The sequence below is a fragment of the Piliocolobus tephrosceles genome, chromosome 15, assembly GCF_002776525.5.
Source record: "Piliocolobus tephrosceles isolate RC106 chromosome 15, ASM277652v3, whole genome shotgun sequence".
In the NCBI taxonomy this organism is placed as follows: Eukaryota; Metazoa; Chordata; class Mammalia; order Primates; family Cercopithecidae; genus Piliocolobus; species Piliocolobus tephrosceles.
This window is the reverse complement of record NC_045448.1, coordinates 80,551,972-80,572,729: the sequence shown is the minus strand read 5'-3', so window position 1 is coordinate 80,572,729 and position 20,758 is coordinate 80,551,972. Positions and strand designations below refer to the sequence as shown.

Genomic DNA, 20,758 nt, shown 5'->3' with positions numbered 1-20,758 from the left:
TACAGAATGTGTGAAAACTAACTTTTAATGACAAAAGAATTCTTAAGAGGTTTTGGAGAAACTAAAGGGAAAATTTTTCTCATCATAAAAGACAAACATTTTAAAAAGAGGCCCAGGGACCAATCAAACCACTTTCTACCATGAATACCTTTGCTATCTTCATTGCAAAGATGGATTCATGGATGTATACATTTGTCAAAACTTATCATATTGTAAATTTTAAGTGCATACAGTTTATTCTATGGCAGTCAAACTAAGAAATCCACAACAAAAGAAAAAATAAAACAACTATCCAGCCTATAGATGCATGAAAACAAACAAGCATCCATCTACAGTTCAGAAGGAGTATCAGTTTTCAAATGCACCTGAAAACTTAGAGGATTTCGCATTGCCAAAACACATACACAAATATACTCTGTCCACAATTGATAAAATGTAGCACATTTAACATTGCAAATTAAAGTAATAATTTAAATTAGTATCATAGAAATGAAATTAGGTTTTAGGAGGAAGGAGAGGATGAGGAAGAAGAGGGCAGCATGGGGAACGGTATTTGTTAGTGTAGAAGGAGGGTGGTGTTTCCAGGTACTAAATATCCAGCTGTGAACTGACACAGTGCTAGGTTTGCAGGAAGAATTGGGAGAGACCATTTATTCACCTCTTAATTCAATAATTCAACAAATATTTAATGAGTACTTAGCGTTGCAAATCAATGATTAGCAAAAGAGACATGGTCTGGTCTCTGCCTTTATTAATTTATAGTATGGCATGAAAGACAGTCACCTCACAAATACTTAATTATCCTGTGAAAAGTAACAAGGAAAGGACCCATTAAAAAGTATGACAGGAGTTTCAGATAAAGTTTCCCTGAGAAGGTGTTCTTTGAGCTGGGAAGTGTAGAAATGCGTGAAAAGGACAGCATATATAAAGGCCCTGGAGCACGAAAACATAGTGCCTTTGAATAACTGAGACAGGAAGCGGTCCATTAAATAGATATTTAGGAGGTAAGATCTAGGAAACTTTACAATAGACTATATTTGGAAGGAAAGGGAAGTAACAAGAATGGCACCAAGATTTACGCAACATGCAACTGAATAGATATGCATTGCATTCTTCAAGATAGAAAATGCAAGGGAGAGAGGTGGGAGTTTGGGAGTAGGTATCTGTTCTGATTTCATGGTCCTTAGAACTTTCAACTACAGATACTGCGTAGGACTATATCAAAATTTAAAAACTCTCTGTGTTAAAGGACACAATAGAGTGAAAAGGCAACCTACAGAATGAAAGACAATATTTGCAAATCACTGTCTGATAAGCTGTTAATATCCAGACTATAAAAAGAACTCCTATAACTTAACAACAGCAACAAAACCGAACAACCTGATTCAGAAATGGGCAAAAGACTGGAAACATTTCTCCGAAAAAAACATTCAAATGCCTAAGAAGTATATAAAAACTTCCTCAACGTAAGTAATCATTAGGAAAATATAAATCAAATCTACAACGAGATATCAGCTCACAGTTCACAAAATAAAACAAGTGTTGGTGAGGATTTGGAGAAATGGGAACCGCTGTGCACCATTAGTAGGAGTGCACTACTATGGAAATGGTGCAGCCACTGTGGAAAACAGCATGCAGGCTCTGAAAAATTAAAAATATAATGATCATATGATCCAGTAATACCACCTCTGAGTCTATATCCAAAAGAACTGAACTCAGGGTATTAAAGAGAGATCTTTACCTCTATGTTCATAGTAGCATTATTCTCAGGAGCCAAAAAGTGGAAGCAACGTAAACATCTGTGAATGGATGAATGTATAAACAAAATGTGGTATATACATACGATGGAATTTTGAAACATACTACAACATGTATGAACCTTGAAGACATTACATTAAGTGAAATAAGCCAGTCAAAAAAATACTAATATGTATGATTCCACTTACATGAGGTATTTAGAGCAGTCAAATTCATAGAAAAAGAAAGTAGAATGCTGATTACCAGAAGAGGAGGATATGGGGAATAGTTTAATAGGTATAGAGTTTCCGTTTGCAAGATGAAATAGTTATGGAGATTGCTTGCTCAACAATATGAATATCGTTAACACTATTGAACTGTACACTTACAAGTAGTTAAGATTTTTTTTTAAGAGACAGGGTCTCACTCTGTCACCCAGACTGGAGTACAGTGGTGCGATCTTGGCTCACTGCAACCTCCGCCTCCTGGGTCCTAGCAATTCTCTTGCCTCAGCCTCTTGAGTGGCTGGGACTACAGGTACATGCTGCCATGCCTGGCTAATTTTTTGTATTTTAGTAGAGACAGGGTTTCACCGTGTTGCCCAAGCTGGTCTTGAACTCCTGAGTTCAGGCAATCCACCAGCCTCAGCCTCCCAAAGTGCTAGGATTACAGGTGTGAGCCACCGCACCCGGCCATAGTTAAGATTTTATGTTGTATATTTTACTACAAATCAAAATTTTAAAATGCTGAATCAACAGCATGATAGCTAGCTAGCTAGAGAGGTATTTGATTCATTAATGGGTAGCTAGCTTGCTATGTTTGTGATGAAATCTGTGAACTGAAAATATGAATTTGGGACTCGCAGAAAAAGAAGAATAATTATCTTATAGTACTTTACATTCTTCTCCCCCTTCATCCATAGAAACTTGATTTTACCATGACTCTATAAACATTACGTCTTCCCGTCCCATTCTCTCTAAAGCCTGAGTTTGACGCAAAGTCTGTTTTCATTTACCAAGAAAAAACAACTTGAAGATTTTGAAGTAACAGCAGACATGGAGTGTTTGTAGCTGTACCATACTGCAACAACAAAAATATCTCTCTGTACCACGTCCGGCAAACATTAACAACAAGTGCAGATAGAAAGGAAAAAACGTAAGACTTCTTCTTTGAGTAAATATCCATTGATTCTAAAGAAAAAGTCATTGTTTGCACATCCGTATAGATTCCCCTCGAACAATATCATTCTGCCTACCTTGTTTGCGCACATCCTCTACAGCAGCCACCAACTCTTCTTTGAGATCTTGACTCTCCTTAGCGATCTGTTCACCCTTTTCCAGGAAGTTCTGAGTGGCTTGCTCTACAGAGGCAGCTAGTACATGGGCTTTCTTTGACCTCCCTTTCTTTTTACCAGATGGGCCTTTGTTGCTTGTGTTGACAAGTGTAGTCACCTTAAATATAAAAGAAAAACTGTAAAACTTCTTTGCAAAACTGTCTAGAAGTGTCATGTTATCTCATAATTTCTAAATCTCTGTTTATTAAATCATGGGATTTCATTATTAAATCATGAATGCACATCATTTAGCCTCATCACATAGCCTTACCAAGGAAAGTGTGGAATTACATGGATTAGCATACAAATAAATTGTTATCATTTATTTCCTGTAGAGAAACAAAATCACATGAATAATCAGAAATAGCATACTTGCCAGTAGCTCAAAGTTTCAAGTTCACTCACTTTTACAGACTGACAAGTACAGTGCTCCTTGGAGTACCCAGCCTCAGGGTGGCAAGGAAGCAAAGCAAAAATGGAAGTGCCTCTGAGTACTGAGCCAGGAGAACCAATATCCAGTGCTGAGCCCTGTAAGTCAGGGCAGAGGTGAATGAGCCATTAATAAATAATGAGTAGCCAACACCCAGTACTTATATGTTATTTTCCAAGGACTTTTGAAGACCTTTGCTATTTAGAATTTTATCTTATATAAATACAATGGTAAATTTTGGCCAGGCATGGTGGCTCATGCCTGTAATCCCAGCACTTTGGGAAGCTGAGGCAGGCAGATCGCCTGAGGTCAGGAGTTCGAGACCAGCCCGGCCAACATGGTGAAACCCCATCTATACTAAAAATACAAAAATTAGCTGGGCATGGTGGCAGGTGCCTGTAATCCCAGCTACTCGGGAGGCTGAGGCTGGAGAATCGCTTGAACTCAGGAGGCACAGGTTGCAGTGAGTCGAGATTGCACCATTGGACTCCAGCCTGGGCGACAAGAGCAAGACTTCATCTCAGAAAATAAAATAGAATAAATAAAATGGTAAATTTTATGTGAGGGGAATAAATAATTCAGACTCAATGTTAACCAGCTACAATTTCTAGAATCATGAGATTTGAATAGATTATCACTCTTTTTCTAAGTATCATAATTTGGACACATATCTCAACTGCCAAACTTCTTTTAACACTATATCTAGAGCTATTTAATTTGCTAACAAGGCTATTAATATCTTTTGAGCAACTTGCTATCTCCTATAAACTTCTGAACCTTTATTTTCCACCAGTGAGAAGTTTGGAGGGGAAATGAATACAACTGTTCCATATTCTGTTCAACAAAAGTTGCCAGTCATGTTCACTGCTGTATTTTTTTTTTTTTTTTTTAATCAGCTTCACAAGAATGTAGGTTCTGGGGTTTATTTTTGTTGATATTTACCCTGGTTAGCAGACTAACGATGTTATTGGAGGTTAAGAAAGCCAGTCTACAAAAAAGTTCCAAATGGAGTTAGCTTCTGATGTTTACTCCAAATCTCAGAGCAATCAAAGCAATTACTCAAAGTCACAATTAATATCTGGTCAGTTTATAGAGAAAGAGATAGCACTGAAAGAAAAAAAGGATTGAATAAATGTAAACTAAGATGATGTATGTAGACAGAACCAATACTTAAGAGGTGATTAGTGCAGGGTTGGGAGCTGTCATATTTGGCTCTCTTTTGATTGCTAAATAATTATATACAGTGAACTTAAGAAAGATTCTATAAGGTCATTTAAGTACAAACACTAGCCAAAAAATGGCAAAATCATTAAATATAAGAATATCCGATAATACTGGTTTAGCTGTAAAATGTGTATGCAATGAGGAACACATTGTAATCTTTTCAGTGCCACCCACACGCGGCAACCATTAAAAAAAAGACAGCTTGTCACAAAGATTGCTTTTCTGAGGTGCAGGAGCATTCTCCTTAATGAGGATTTACTCTAACAATGAACATACTACTCTTCCAAGAACCTCAACTCCCCAGAACAGCCAATACCTGGAAACAAGCACGTAAGTCCCCTAAGCAAACACAGCAACCATCTCTACCATCTGCATTTAGGCCAGGCACCTTTTGTCAGGGGAAAATACTCCCTATTCTCACTGAGATGTAATTTATTCTCGTTTTATACATAATTATGAGATGTTTCATAATCTATTTTTTTAGGCGTCACAAATGAGAAAAAATAGGGTGGAGAGGAGCTATTAATTTTAGATGAATTGACATTTTTAAGAAGTAGAAGCTGGTAGTGACTCTACCAAAATTGCTACACGACTATAATGTGGGTTCATTTTCTGGAGGGGCTGACACATTTCTAGCATTCTATATGTCATGGTGCATTACTGTATTAGGCACAGTTTAGGTGACGCAAATAATTGCAAACCAATAGAAAATATCAGTTTTGTGGGGAAAAAGAAACCATGGAATATTACCAGGAAGTTCCTAAGAAAAATGTGATTACTTTCAGAAGAAGCAAATCAATCCTCATTTAGTAAAAGCTCTCATGTAGTCATGGTAGAAGAGCACAAAGGGAAGAAAGGGAAAAGAGGCAAATAGAAAGAAAGGGATGGGCTTCCATAAAGGCTCATGTCTTAATCAGCTTGGAATAAACAATTGTCAATGCTTTTCACTGCTATTCAGTGTTTTATTGGAGGAAAAATTAATAAATTAGATAAGAAAAAGAAGATATATAAGTATTAGAAGAGTAGACATTAAATTACATCTTAACTTATAGAGAATAGGATTCTTAAGAAAATAAAAAATAATTAAAAGACAAACAAGTCCAACTACTACAAGAGCAAACAGCAAGATGGCTAAATACAATATAAACAATAAAAACCTAATAGAAGAGCAGTAACAAAGGAGAAATGTGATTTTAAATATGCCATTCACAATAAGCATACATTTATATGATCAGAAATAACCATAACATAACATGTAGAATGTCGCATGGGGGAAAATAACATTTTAGTGAAGAACATAAAAGAAGACCTACATAATACAGAGACATCTCATGTTCTTGGATGGGAAGACTCAAGATTGAAAAGATGTCATTTCTGCCCAGTTTATTCTAAAATTAGCATTCTAGATATTTACATAGCAAATAACCAAGAAAACCTCTCACTCGGTTCAGATCTCTTTTTACTGTAAACTTAAAATATCCTCTCTTCCAGTTTAGTTCTCTTTTTATCGTAAACTTAATAAACTTTTCAGTAAATTAGAGACAGATATTTAAGATTAGCATATGCAGGACTCTTGCTCCTCACTTCTGGCCAGTATATCAAATGTTTAAATGGAAGTAGCAAAAGTAGTTTAGATCCATTAGTAGGTGAAAAAGTTGGGTCTGTCTTTTTAAACTAACCACTCTTGGGAATTCTCAACCTAGCCTTTGCTATGCAAATACACTGATTTAGTCTCACTCTCCTACCTTCCTCCTGAGTTGCCATGCCCGTTCTCTTGCCACCCTATGACAATGCGTGCCACTCTACACTACTGCACACTTTCCTTTTCTCCCACCTGAAGTGTCATTTTTTCCCCAGTATGTTAAAGGCTTTTATTCTTCTTGAGCTGTGCCTATATTTACACCTAAAATTCTGAAAGTTCATATTCATCTACTTCGGTTCTATCTTGTTATTTTACAGGTAGGGAAACCCAGCTTAGAGAAGTTACCTTAGGTGAAAAAAAGAACTTCTTCAAATTCACATGGCTCCAGAGAGACAAAAGGCTAAATTATTCTCGTGTTCTATGCTGTATCTTTGGAACTTGAGAACTCACCATTCTCCTCTTGTTTTTCCTTCTAACAATGAGAGGTTGCTAAAAGACAAAATAATCTTAAAATGTATTTATTCTCTACATTTGTCTCACTACATTTATTTGTGTCCTATTGGTTATCTTTTCATTCAAAGGCATTATATATATATATATATATAAATGTATATTTATAAATGTCAGTGAAATGTTAACCAACTATGTTATCCTATCTTCCTGCAATGCCCTGTAATATCTGATATATTCAAAAGTCTCAGTCTAGAAAATGCATATTAGGGCTTTTTGTGTCAGCTGAAAGTCAAAGAAGGACAAAAGTATTTCAAAAATCTTATAACTAACCAAATAGTAGATCTTAGGTTTCCTATGTAACAATGCTCTTCTATGGGTAAAGCAAAGAACAACAAGGAAATTCATTGCTTAAAAAAGAACAAGATCATGTCCTTTGCAGGATCATGGATGGAGCTAGAGGACATTATCCTTAGCAAACCAATGCAAGAACAGAGAATTGAATACTGCATGTTCTCACTTACAAGTGGGAGCTAAATGATGAAACACATGGACACATAGAGGGGAACAACACACACTGGAGCCTATCAGAGGGTGGAGGTTGGGAGGAGGGAGAGAATCAGGAAAAATAACTAATGAGTATCAGGCTTAATACCTGGGTGACAAAATAATCTGTACCACAAACCCCCTTGACACAAGTTTACCTATATAACAAACCTGCAGATGTACCTCTGAACTTAAAATAAAAATGAAATTAAAAAAAAGAAATTTATTGCTCAGTCATGAAGAACCAAGATATACTAAAGATCAGGAATCAAAGATTTTTAGTGAAGAAAATGACTACCTAGTCCCATGGATCCACCCACCACCTCTCAAGTCAGTGAGGGAATATCAGAATTATTAATTCTAATGAATAGTGCAGTCAGCTTCTGCATACGAATATAGCTGCATCCACAACTGGATGCCTTAGAGAAGTCAGAGCAGCAGGAACACATTTTGATGAAAAGGTGGGAGCCACAAGGTGGCCCAGTTGCTGGAACTGCAGGTATCTGTGCGTAAGTTTGATATCCAGACTGACACTAGGTCTTGGTAGATGGTACTCATAGACTTTTTAAGTGTCTAATACAGCTTGTTGGCAGTCTTGTAAGAAATGGCTTATTCTGGACTTCACCACTACCCAACATATCCATGTAACAAAACTGCACTTGTACCCCCTAAATCTCTATTTTAAAAAAGGCAAATGTCAGCATGCTTTCTTGAACATTCATCATAAGCTGTTTTCTTTCAGTGAATGAAAGAGCTTGACAGAGAAAAACTTTTGTAAGCAGACATTGAGAATATGTTACTAGAACATGGGCCCTATGAGGACAAGCAGAGAAATCCAGAAATAAAAGGCAAATGTAAGCACACTTTCTTTAAGATACATCAGAAGCTGTTTTCTTTCAGTGAATGGAAGAGTTTGACAGAGAAATCCCTTTGTAAGCAAACGCTGAGAATATGTTATTAAAACATGTTTCTGTCTCCAAACAAATGTTTCATTCTATGGAAATCCTTAGTTGGATGTTAAGTCTCCCTCTGCCCCAACCAGGGATTCTCTCTAATTCCCACTCTTAACTTTCACCCAAGGCAAGGATCACTCAAGATCCACACATTCTTCTTTCCTATCCATTTGCAAGCAGTAGGGAGAAAAAAAAAAAAGGCGTCCGGTGAAGGGGGAGGGGGGAAGCAAAGTCCCTGCAACAAAAACTGGTAGTAATAGCATGAATATTGACACATCTCAAGATGGAGTTCATGTTTTCCAAGTCAGTAAGGAAATCAGTCTTACTTGAGAATAAAGCAAACCTATAAATCATTTGGAAAGTAAGGTTAGATAGATGTAATGGAACAAAACTTTGCCAGGCTTTGAAAGCCAAGTTAAGAAATCCAGATTTTATTAGTCACTGCCAAGTTTTTTTTAAAAGAAAAGCGTGGGTTCAAAGTGTCCATTTCTCTTTCCATTAATTTCTCAGCCCAGTGAAATTTGCTTTAATCCTCTCACCTCCTGTAGCAGAGTCCTCTTAAGTTAGTTAACAGGTTGTTAAATCAAATCATTTTTATCTTATAATACCATTCTACCACATTTAGTGCCATTGACTCAATTTCACTTCCTCCTAGAAATATCTCCTGGCTAATTTTCTTAGCAGTAATCATTTCCTTCTCAAATTCATATAGTTTTAAAAGGAACATATATCACCTGCCACCAAACTCACTTATTTCTGCATCCATCTTTATCTCTATCCCTCCTATAACAGGAAAAGCCTGCTATTACCATCACCCCTTTAACTAATTTCCTAATCACATCCTCCAGAACTGTTGCATTAGCTGTGCCAACTTCCTGCTAAATCTTCAACATCCTCCTCTCTGCAGACTTCCTAACTACAACCTATAAGAATACTCAACTTTGCTCTAGCCCTACCCCAAATATTTCCTCAATCTCTCTGCCTCTCCTTAAAGAGAAGAAATTCTGCAGGTCACAGGTAAGAATACAAGTGTTCAAGGGTCCTTGGACCTTAATCTAATAATGGTCCCAGGAGAACCTTGGCCAGTGGAAAACTCAGAAATAGTCAGATAATAGGCACCATTGTTTTCAGATATGTTAATGGTGCGATCTGAGTATAAAACTGAGACCCAGGCTGGTATAGACTGCTCATGACCTAAAGTCCTAAAAGTAGACCCACCACTCCTGCACAATGGCAGTAGTGCAGTGGCCAAGATCATTTCATTCATTTCTCTTTCTTGCAATGTGTTGTATTTTAAGACAATTTGTCAACTTGACTATGTCTTATCTACTTGATCAGTACTCTACTTTTAGGCTCTAAAAGCTCAACAGACATGAAATACTTCTTTCTCCAAAATAATAAGCAATAGTCAGGGCATCAAGGCACTTTGTCTTGCAAACTCCATTACACTGATTTTGAAATGTGAGAAGGACCTGAGACTTGTGACAGAGCAACTCTGTTGCTTCCTGAAACCAGCAACAGTGTAGTTTGTCTAAGCCTTACCCCATGGGGCAGCCAGCTGAAAAACTTTAGCCCACTGATACTCCAAGTGAGCTATGGAGAGCATCAGTGTTATCTAGGCTTGTTAGAAATGTAGAATTACAGGCCCCATCCCAGACCTACTAATAGTTGATTCATATGCATATCAAAAGATAAATGCTAAAATTTGGCACAATTATTTTCCAACTTTATCATCCCTAACATTCCCCTAGATTCCTATAAGAAGGCAAATTTCTGGACTCTACCCACAGAGCTTCTGATCAGGTAAGTCTGGGTGTAGGCATTTTGCATTCGTTGCATACAATTAAGATTTGTATGGATTATAAACTTTACTTTCAGAAACATTTATCTAGGAGTCTAGCTGAAGCAAAAAAAAAGTGAAAGAGCAGTGACCTTTCCTTTTGAGACAGAGTCTCACTCCGTTGCCCAGGCTGGAGTGCGGTGGCACAATCCTGGCTCACTGCAACCTCTGCCTCCTGAGTTCAAGCTATTCTCCTGACTCAGCCTCCCAAGTAGCTGGGATTTCAGGCACCCGCCCCCAAGCCCAGCTGATTTTTTGTATTTTTAGTAGAGATGGGGTTTCATCATATTGGCCAGGCTGGTCTCAAACTCCTGACCTCAGGTGATCTGCCTGCCTCGGCCTCCCAAAGTGCTGGGATTACCAGCATGAGCCATCGCACCCGGCAGCAGTGACTTTTAACAGGTAAAACCTTCCTCTCATTTTAGGTGCCAAGATACCTCATGATTCCTTACAGCTTGGTGAATCAATTCACTGTCTTTTGGTGGGAAAGCATCTCCTCTATTACGCAGGTACAAGGAACTTGGAAAAGTGAGAGTGTACATATATAAATATGGTGAAATTGTTGAGCTCTCCAGAAAAACCAATAAAGCAGAACCAAGATAACTTGGGCATTGTTTTGCTAGATGCCTAAAGACTCATGCACTTTGCAGACGTGAGTAGTAAGTTTTTGTGAATTCTACTGCGGTGTTGCTCTAAGGTAGTTCAATCTTCATGATTACTCAGCTAACACAAGGGAAGCCTTCAATTGCTGCCAAAACCTACAAAGATTAAAATTTAAAACAAGTAAAAATTTAAAAAATTAGAAATTCCAAAGCAAGACATTTTTGGGGTGAATGTTTGAAGACAACATTACAAAAAGCACTCTATTCCAGGAGCAACTGAAGACGAATGAAAAATTCCTGAAAGAGGAAAACTTATGTAACTAACTTGAAATATGAAGTTAAGTCTTCATATAGTAATATATTTGATAACACCAAGCTTCTAAGGAGAAATCTTAAGTCAGGTTTTAATGACCAGTTAAAAATTAACTGCCAAGTAATACATCAAAATGATGTTTTTCTTAAAGTATCCTTCCTTGAACCACCTGATTTATTCATTTAGCAATGATAGAGTAAGTGCAAATATGGCTTGTGCCTTTTCTCATAAAATACATAAAAAGATACATGCTTACCTTCTGGTATACTGTATTAGAAGTTATTTCCTAGAGCAGAATATTTGTGAGATTTAAAGAGATATGTATATTATATGTTGTACACATCAGAGAGAAAGGCAGACCAACAAAGTTATACAAATTCTGATACAAAAGGAGGTGATAATACAAATTTATTTCAACTTCACTAATAACTAAGATAAAACTTTCACAGAAACGACTACAATAGAAACTACTATAATAGGATCTCTTGTTGAACGGATCATTTCTCTCAAGCACAACTTCACACCTTATTTCAGATTAAAAAAGAAATCATAAGAACCACAGTTATTGACGCTTCCACAGCTTCAAAAGTCAGAAACAATGATCTTTTAATGATGCATTAATAATTTATAGAGGGAAAACCTCCAGAGAATTAGTCTGTCTCTTTGTCTTTGAAATTTCCTCCCCATTATCTGATAGTAACTGCGTAGAATTCAGATGCATGCCCACTGATACTGAGACCTGGAAGACCAGCTTTCTGAAACCTTGAAGATATGGTCTTATGATTTAATTATCTAAGATAGGACTGAACTGGCACTAATTAATTTTTGCTATAAAGAAAGCCTATAATTAATGTATTATACTTATTAATTATTGTAGATGCACCCTCAACTTTTAAATAAGGCCATGAGTCAAGCCTTATAACTCAGTTGCTGTGGTATATATTTCCTGAAGAAAATAATAGCAAGTAGAATTCAGAAATAACCCCCCAAATAAGTATCTATGATTGGGTGAGATATTTTTATGGCCAACATGAAGAGCCAGTCATATGTATATTAAAATTTTTCTAGGCTAAAGTTTCTGTGGCTGCCAATTATGGAGTAGAGCGTTTGGGAACTGGATCATCCTTTCATGTTATAGGTGAGATGTGATTTGAACTCATTTCCTAGGAAGTGTTTCGGTAGTGTCTATGAGCCAATACAAAGTACAGCAGCCTTTTCTTAACTTTTTTTTTTTTTTTTTTTTTGAGACGGTGTCTCGCTCTGTCGCCCAGACTGGAGTGCAGTGGCGTGATCTTGGCTCACTGCAAGCTCCACCTCCCGGGTTCACACCATTTTCCTGCCTCAGCCTCTGGAGTAGCTGGGACTATAGGCGCCCGCCACCATGCCCAGCAGCCTTTATGCACGTATTCTTCAGATGAAACTCAATTTTCCCTAGAGAATATCAACTAATATTTTTTCCAGTCTCTATTAGGGCATGATGTTTCATATTTAAACAGCAGCATAGATAAGCTCCATTCTTGGTAACCTCCAGAGAGTATGGTCTAGATCACTGCCATCCAAAAGCTTGCCTGAGAGAAACATTTAGTTTGTTTAAGGATGTTCAGTCCATCTGTCTCTCACCACCTAGTACAAAACACCAGCCACTCTACATTAAAGCAGATAAGCCAGGAGAGAAGAAGTATTATACTGGACACTGGTAAAAGTGTTTCTACTGACTTATTGTGATACCACTTACCTCAATGGGAGGATACTACTGCACAAAGTCATAGGATGCTCACTGTGTATTCTCTAAGGTTGTTGATGAGATATTATTATTGCTCACATTACATAAATTTTTGTTCATTTCAGTACCAAGGATATTGACACTTCTTCTTAAAAACTGGTTTGATTTTATTTTATGATTTTAAGCTGCGTAATAAATTAAGATTTCCTTTTCCTTTTTGTACGGACTTCAAAACAGTTTCACCCAAATTTATGGTCCCTTCAGGAAGGCATATGATGTAATGATGATTGTTACCAAATTAGTCTCAATCCTGCTCCTTATTTGTTCTTACATTCATCTTGCTTTCTTAAAAGCATTTTCCTTTAAGATGTTTTAATCTTTCTGCAGTTTATATATCCTTAAAATTTCCTGAAACATTTGCTGGAAGACAGTGTAATATTTTGTATTTCATTAATTCTAAGGTATACCTTTTCACCACGGTTTAACATATACAAAATAAGAATGAGTGTTACAATTTATGTCATTTTTAAAGATATATTTGGCAGAACTTAATTTTTTTCTTAGAGTATCTAAAATATATATCTTACAGTTGATGGCATCTTTGATTTGATAAAACACAATAAACCAAGCAACAAAAAGAAACAAACTTGTTTAAAGGATCTATTGCCAACCTAGGTTATCCTAAAATCTATACAACTTTCAGTATCTACACTTACAGCCAATGAAAAGTGATGCTCAAAATTAAGACACCAAAATAATGCTAGATATTCACTGAAGAAGCAATTGCTTAGAACCAAGGATTTTAAATGGGTAATGAGGCATTCCTCTTTTTGAAATTCCAAAATATTTTAACCATCAGTGCCCATATGAGGAAATCCATGCTGTTGAGAATGTCCCTAGAAATTAAAAATTCAATTCCATTCATGAGTCACTATTTTGCATTTACTAAGGTTAAAACAAAATAAAGTAAAGCCAAAGTGTTCCAAGAAAGAGTAGAAACAAATCTGAAAGCACGACAGACACAAAATATTTTCCAGTCAACAGTATGTTAGGCAAAGGATTCAGTTTACCCAAATTCTCATTCCTCCAACATTCATCATCTTTTTGTTGTACTCTTTGATTGACATGGGCACGAGGTTTGATATTTTCTTTTTTTAAGGTTAGTGGACTCCTGCACAGGGTGCACACACTCTACAGGGAATAGTAGACAGTGGGATGCAGGAAAAATATCAAGATGCTATATTGATTTTTGTCTACAAATATAAAACAATGTAGCCTGACTACTGTTTCATATAAGGACTATATCCTATCCCTACCTTAGATGGTCACATGTCACATACGATAAATGGGGTATCTTGAGGTAAGGGTAAGGGTCCACAAATCCAGGAATTGCAGGGGTGACCTTACACTTTGATGTGTACCTGGTAAGTGGATTTAAGTCTTAAATATTCTAGTTTTCACACACACTTGCACACACACATACCCATGCACAGAATGGAACAGACTTTAAAAGACTATAAACTGGAGATCGAAGATAGTACTAAAAATACAAGCATAAGTAAACTATAAGAAAACACATAGTCAACATTAACTTTATTCATAATACAACCTCTTTGTCAACTAGGTTATAGGCAGAAAAAACATACAATCTCATTAGACCTGAGAAGTTCAAATATGTATTTACATCTATTATTGCTGACGACGAATCTCATCCCAGGGTCCTTACGACATTAGCTCATGATGGTTTAAAGCAATTACGACTTGCAAATCTTTAAAAAGAGAAAACATCCAGCAAATTTAGCCAATTGAGATATATTTGTTGATTTTTATTCTTAGCGAAAAGCAAATTTATTATGTTTGTAATTGTTAGTGGAGAAGACTGCTGGGTGCCACCAACCAACCCACTTCTTTTTCCTGTGGACACAATGTGAGACTATATTTTTCACTCTCGTTTTAAGTTGATGTGGTCAATTGACAAATTCCATCCAATGAAATGTGAACATCAGTGAGTGCTGTGTGTTCTTCTCAATCTGGCGCATTAAAATCATCCTCCGTGTTTTTTGTTTGTTTGTTTGTTTGTTTTTCTCCCACCTGGCAAACTTGGAAGCCAGGTGTTGAAGAAGCCACAAGCTGAAAGGGGCCTAACTTCCTGAAGTTTCCCTTGGAAGAGAGTGACGTATGGATCAGAAAGACCCATTGAGATATTATGTAGCAAGAAGAAAACTTCTGTTAAGTCTCTGAGATTTTTAAAGATCCTCTATTACAGCAGCTAATATCACTGTATACAGTTAATAAACAGAATGTTGTTTTCAAAAGTTTATGCCATTCTTTTAAATGTCTACTTTTATGTATATTGTGTAATGTATGTAAAACATTCTTAGTTCAGGAATGTATGCTAATTTAGAAAAAAACACATACATTCTCTATTTGTATGCACACAAAGACATATACAAACTTTTTTTTGTTTTACTCTTTTATTATGAAAATATTTTTATTATAACATTTGGTGGATAAAGCTTTGCCTGCCAGTCTCGTGCTTTTTAGGCGAGTTTCACACACTTTTTTCTATGGGAACATATTCCCCCTCCGCCTTTTTTTTTTTTTTTTTTTTTTTTTTTTTTGAGACGGAATCTCACTCTGTCCCCCAGGCTGGAGTGCAGTGGCGCCATCTCGGCTCACTGTAAGCTCCGCCTCCCGGGCTCACGCCATTCTCCTGCCTCAGCCTCCGGAGCAGCTGGGACTACAGGCACCTGCCACCACGCCTGGATATTTTTTTTTGTATTTTTAGTAGAGACAGGGTTTCACCGTGTTCGCCAGGATGGTATCGATCTCCTGACCTCATGATCCACCCGCCTTGGCCTCGCAAAGCTCATTTTTTAATATGAAAAAAATTTAAATTGCCAAGTCCTTGTTCTTATACAGTTCTGGGAATCCATTATCTTCACTTTTCAATGACCTGGGAATAATTCAGTTGCCACTTGTTGGCATCTCTCAGAGCAGAAAACGAACAACAGGGAGACAAATATCACAAATCCAAAGTTTTTCAAGTCAGATTGCAAACTTTTTCTTATGGAAAGACCCAACTACTGACTCTAAAAAGAATTATTGAGAATGAAATTTCAAACAGTTCAGTTAATGGCTTTAGTAAATTATGACATTAGTATAGATTTTTTAAATAAGCCTACAAATACAGGTAGATATAGTTGGTATGTATATAGTCCAATGTATTTACAAATTTGTCAAATGTTACTTGCAGACTTTAAAAGCTTTTACTCTTTTTAATGTCATTTTAGGAGAAAATGAGTGATTTCTGCTAACTGGAAGAATTTTGTCTGAATATTTATTTTTGTTCTTAAAGAGACAAACTGCATTTGATGGTAAAAAACAAAAATAAAGTTGTAGAATAAATATTTTTCTGCCATCCTCTAAACTTGAGAGCACGTTAAGGGCTGTGGCCAAATGCCTTAAAGATATCTCAAATGTCTGATCATCTCCCTCAATACTTCCAGCCCAAATGTAGCTCACCGACAACCAGCCAGATTTTCCACTCACTAAAATCCTTACCAAACCTCCACTAGCAATGAATTTTCTATTTCTATCCACTCACAAGCATCTCAATGTATCCTTTTCTTTTGGATGAAAATGATAAGCAAAACCCAACGTGTAAGTGAACTCACATCCCTCTAGCACAAACAGTTCTGGTGGGTAGCCACAAGCTATCACATCTCCTCTTGTCTTTTATACCTGTATGGGTTTTGCAGAGGGATTATCAATCAGTTTGAATGCTGGATACAGAAAAACACATTAGTCCATTTCAGAAATCAGAAAAAGTTTTTCAGAAAATAGATCAACCACATTTGGCAACACTGTAGATGACTTGAGAATACAGTGCTCACTGAGACCACACTTCAATAAGCAAATCTAAATCATCAATGAAAAACCATCAAAATCATCGTCGAAGCACAGGAGATTCAAGTACTTTATCACCATGCCCTGTCTGTTCTTATTTCATTGGCTGAAGCTCGTATTTGTTCCTACTAAGTATAGAGGGTAAAGACAACATTCAAAAGTAGCACAATTGAAAACAAAGAAAATTTCTAGTAACCTAAAAAAAAAAAACCCATATTTTGATATGGGGGATTTATAGCTTAAATGACACTGACCTTAAAAAGTAACAGTGTTTGATATTAATTTATTTATTCTTGTTTAATATTAGTTTCCTTGATATTAATTTCTTTTAAATTTCTTAAAAGAAACATCTAAGTAGGAAAGTATGGATATAAACCTCATTGCATCAAATAAAAATGATTTATTATTTTTTCTCATTTTTTTTGTAGTAACCACGGAATTTATTTTTTATTTATTTATTGTTTTGGTCTATCTCTTTGTCTGTCTCTCTGTAACATGAAAGGAATTCTAGCCTATATTTGTGTCCTCTGTATGTGTATATGTGTGTACACTCTACCTTGAGTTTCATGGTTTTGTCATATGACATATATTTTTAAAAATACTTTATCAAATCACGGTAACTATGATATATTGAAAATGTAAATTTCAAGCTACCTTTTAGAAATAATGAAAAGGAGCTTTAGATTCTTAATAAGCTTGAAAATTAAGAGCTGGAATTAATACTAAAATGAAAAATATAAATAATCTATTATCATTTCTTGGAATAAAACCAACAATACTAGTCTCCTATAAAGAAAATTATACTTGAAAGCCACAGGGAGCTAAGTTTAACACAAGCCTACTAAGTTCTAAGAAAAAAAAAATCTCTCCACTAGCATATATAGAAACAGTTTCTTCCAAAAATTAGAAGCAGAAAAATCTCAACAAAATCTCATCCTTCTATTGTTTATTAGTTTCTACTCTAGAATTAAAGTAAACCATGGTTAATAATACTACCTTGCTCTTTGCTTAATAGAACGTTAAATACTAAGTGTTCTCCAGATATGCTCAGCTCATTACACATACAGCACATGTTTGTGAGAATAAGGAAATAAAAGTGTTATCCCCATTACTCAGATAAGAAAATCAAAGCTTTGAGCAATTTGCCTGCCAGAAGTCATAAAGCCTATCAAAGAAGAGTAATTCAGGTTTTAATTTGTCTGACATTTGTAGTTTATTACCCTAAGATAATGATCAACACATATTTGTCTCATTTTACATAATACAAATTTTTAAATCTATAATCAATTGGTTTTATGGCAAGACAACTGATGTGGCTGCATAATTTTATTACAGTATGCATGACACACTCCATTTTAAGACATTCCCTTGTTTTTCAAAGAAACAATTACATCATACACTGACATTTTCTGATTTTGATGTGTAAGTGTACATTATTATTCTTCCATTAAATTACAAACTGCTGGTAAAATGCCAGTGATGTGAAAAAGGCCACACTGATATTTTACTGTAGGGTCATCTTCTTCATGGATAGAACGCCAGCCTTCCACTTGAATGCACTGCCATATTGTCAAGCTACATTCCTTAAGCATCACTTCTTGGAGGCCTCAAGCTTCTTGGGAATGTTTGATGACTTAAAGGGGAAATGAGCAGGTTGTAATTATGCTTGTCAAGGTTCTTCTTGTGAACCTTTATTAGGACAACTCACACGCAAAAAGAAAGCAGCTCATTTTCTAATTCAGGATATCATTTCTCTTTAAAACTGGTATTAGCGTTTCTGAAACTGCAGAATGGGCCCTGGATAATTAGTACGGAAGCATTCAATACTGCAGAGTGAAATGTCAGTGAGAGGAAGCAGCATGGGGCAGGGGACAGAAACAATACAGAATTTGGAACTTGCCATTTCTTACTTAGGTGACAAATGATTGAATCTGAGACTCAGCTTCCTATTCTGAAAAATGAAGACGATAATATACACCTTATAGGGATGCTGTGAAGCTTAAGTAAGACAGTTTATTTAAGGAACTTAGCTCTGTAACTAAAGGAATGCTCCAAAAAATAATATTGAACATACAACCACAAGGGGAAAGAGTGCCGGACATGAGGTCAGAATAATTGAACTTGAGCCCCAGACCAGCCACTTACTCACTGTATAAAATTGAGTTCAATTAATCTCTTTGGGATTCATTTTTGTCGGCTATAAATTAAAAATTATCCTTAAGTTACTTCAAATTTCTACATTCTATGTGCTAATGAAGTAAAATTCTTGACTCCTGGTTCATGATGGTAAGTTTTATATACAAATATCTGAAATCTGTTCTCTCTATTCACTGAGATAAACTAAAATAAATGGGATAGTATTGATTTTCAATGAATTTTTAGGTCAAAATTAAGAGGGATTCACAAAAGAATATCAGAGATCTCCTTTTCTGGTATCTTTCCAAGTCATTTAGGTGGCTAAGCTAAGGACATTCTGGGGCTTACAGGGAGTCCTGCGGATCTCAGGACCACTCCTGTCTTTCATCCAAGTATTTTATGGAATTCCTCAACACATGCCATGCTTATTTTCATATATACTCTTTCTTTTGTTCTAATGTGTTTTTAATAAGCTTTCAATCTGATTATATTTGTATAGTACCACTAAATTAGCTTAATTACAAAGTCTAATCTTTTTGTTTTAAGCAATGCATAATTCCCATGTATTTTTTTTTTTACATTTTTCATACAGAAATGTGCAAAATAGTTCAACAATTTTTCAAATTAAAGTTATATTTTTAGCAATGTGCTAGTGATTTTGAGAAGTCGAGGGTTTGTTAAGCAAGAAAGTCTAAGACAGGTGTTTAATTGGACTAATTAAGCAACATGTAGTCACTTCCGGTTTTCATTTGCTCTTTGTGAATGCAGACAAGCAACACAGTGATTGCCTCATTACACTATTTAAAACCGACTCGCTTTTTATAGGCAAAGATTTTTTTTAACCAATAATAACAAATCCAAAACCTAATATGTAGTCTGAAGTCTAATATATTTCCTCATGTTCTAGCCATCATTTTATAAGTAAATCAATCAACCTAACTATGCCAATAGGCAGACAGAATAGAATCTCTTTACCCTATTTTAAAAGATATGCCTTGTTTTCCAAAGAAATACATCATATACTGAAATATTATTATTTTGATATGTAAGTGTACATTATAATTCTCCCATTACACCAGTGGTCCCTAACTTTTTTGGCACTAGGGACGGGTTCCATGGACAACAATTTTTCCACCAGGGGAAATGTGTCGGAGGGAGGAGGGGTGGTTTCAGGATGAAACTGTTCCACCTCAGATCAGGCATTTGTTGTTAATAAGAAGCATGCAACCTAGATCCCTTGCATGTGCAAGTCACAATGGGGTTCGTGCTGATATGAGAATCTAATGCTCCCGCTGATCTGACAGGAGGCAGAGCTCAGGTGGTAAGGCTCACATGCCCATCACTCACCTCCTGCTATGGGTTCGTAACAGGCCATGGACAGGTACTGGTCCACAACCACGGGGTTGGAGACTTCTGCATTAAACCACAAACTACTTAAAACACAAACTATAATAGTACAAACTAAATATTTTATCTATCTATATATATAGATACACACACACATGCACACACACACACACACACACATACATTCATATCTCTATTGACTGATGGACCAAAAGAAAGCTGTGTAGATGTGAACATGAAATTCAACAGAAGCTCATTTCAGTGTTTTCTAATCACCAGGATTACACCCATCTAGTGTCAAAGGTTAAGAGTATGTCTTCTGGCCGGGCGCGGTGGCTCAAGCCTGTAATCCCAGCACTTTGGGAGGCCGAGACGGGCGGATCACGAGGTCAGGAGATCGAGACCATCCTGGCTAACACGGTGAAACCCCGTCTCTACTAAAAATACAAAAACTAGCCGGGCGAGGTGGCGGGCGCCTGTAGTCCCAGCTACTCCGGAGGCTGAGGCAGGAGAATGGCATAAACCCGGGAGGCAGAGCTTGCAGTGAGCTGAGATCCGGCCACTGCACTCCAG

General features: G+C 36.4%; 1 protein-coding gene across 7 annotated transcripts in view; it reads right to left on the bottom strand.

Moving 5' to 3' along the window:
- The window catches only part of CTNNA2 (catenin alpha 2), a 1,159,566-nt gene that overhangs the window by 912,982 nt on the left and 225,826 nt on the right, over positions 1–20,758 (bottom strand). For all 7 annotated transcript variants that reach the window (XM_023224974.1, XM_023224976.1, XM_023224980.1 and 4 more), the window contains one exon: positions 2,993–3,188. In XM_023224974.1, coding sequence (XP_023080742.1) covers positions 2,993–3,188 — 196 coding nt within the window. The remainder of the gene's footprint in view (positions 1–2,992; positions 3,189–20,758) is intronic.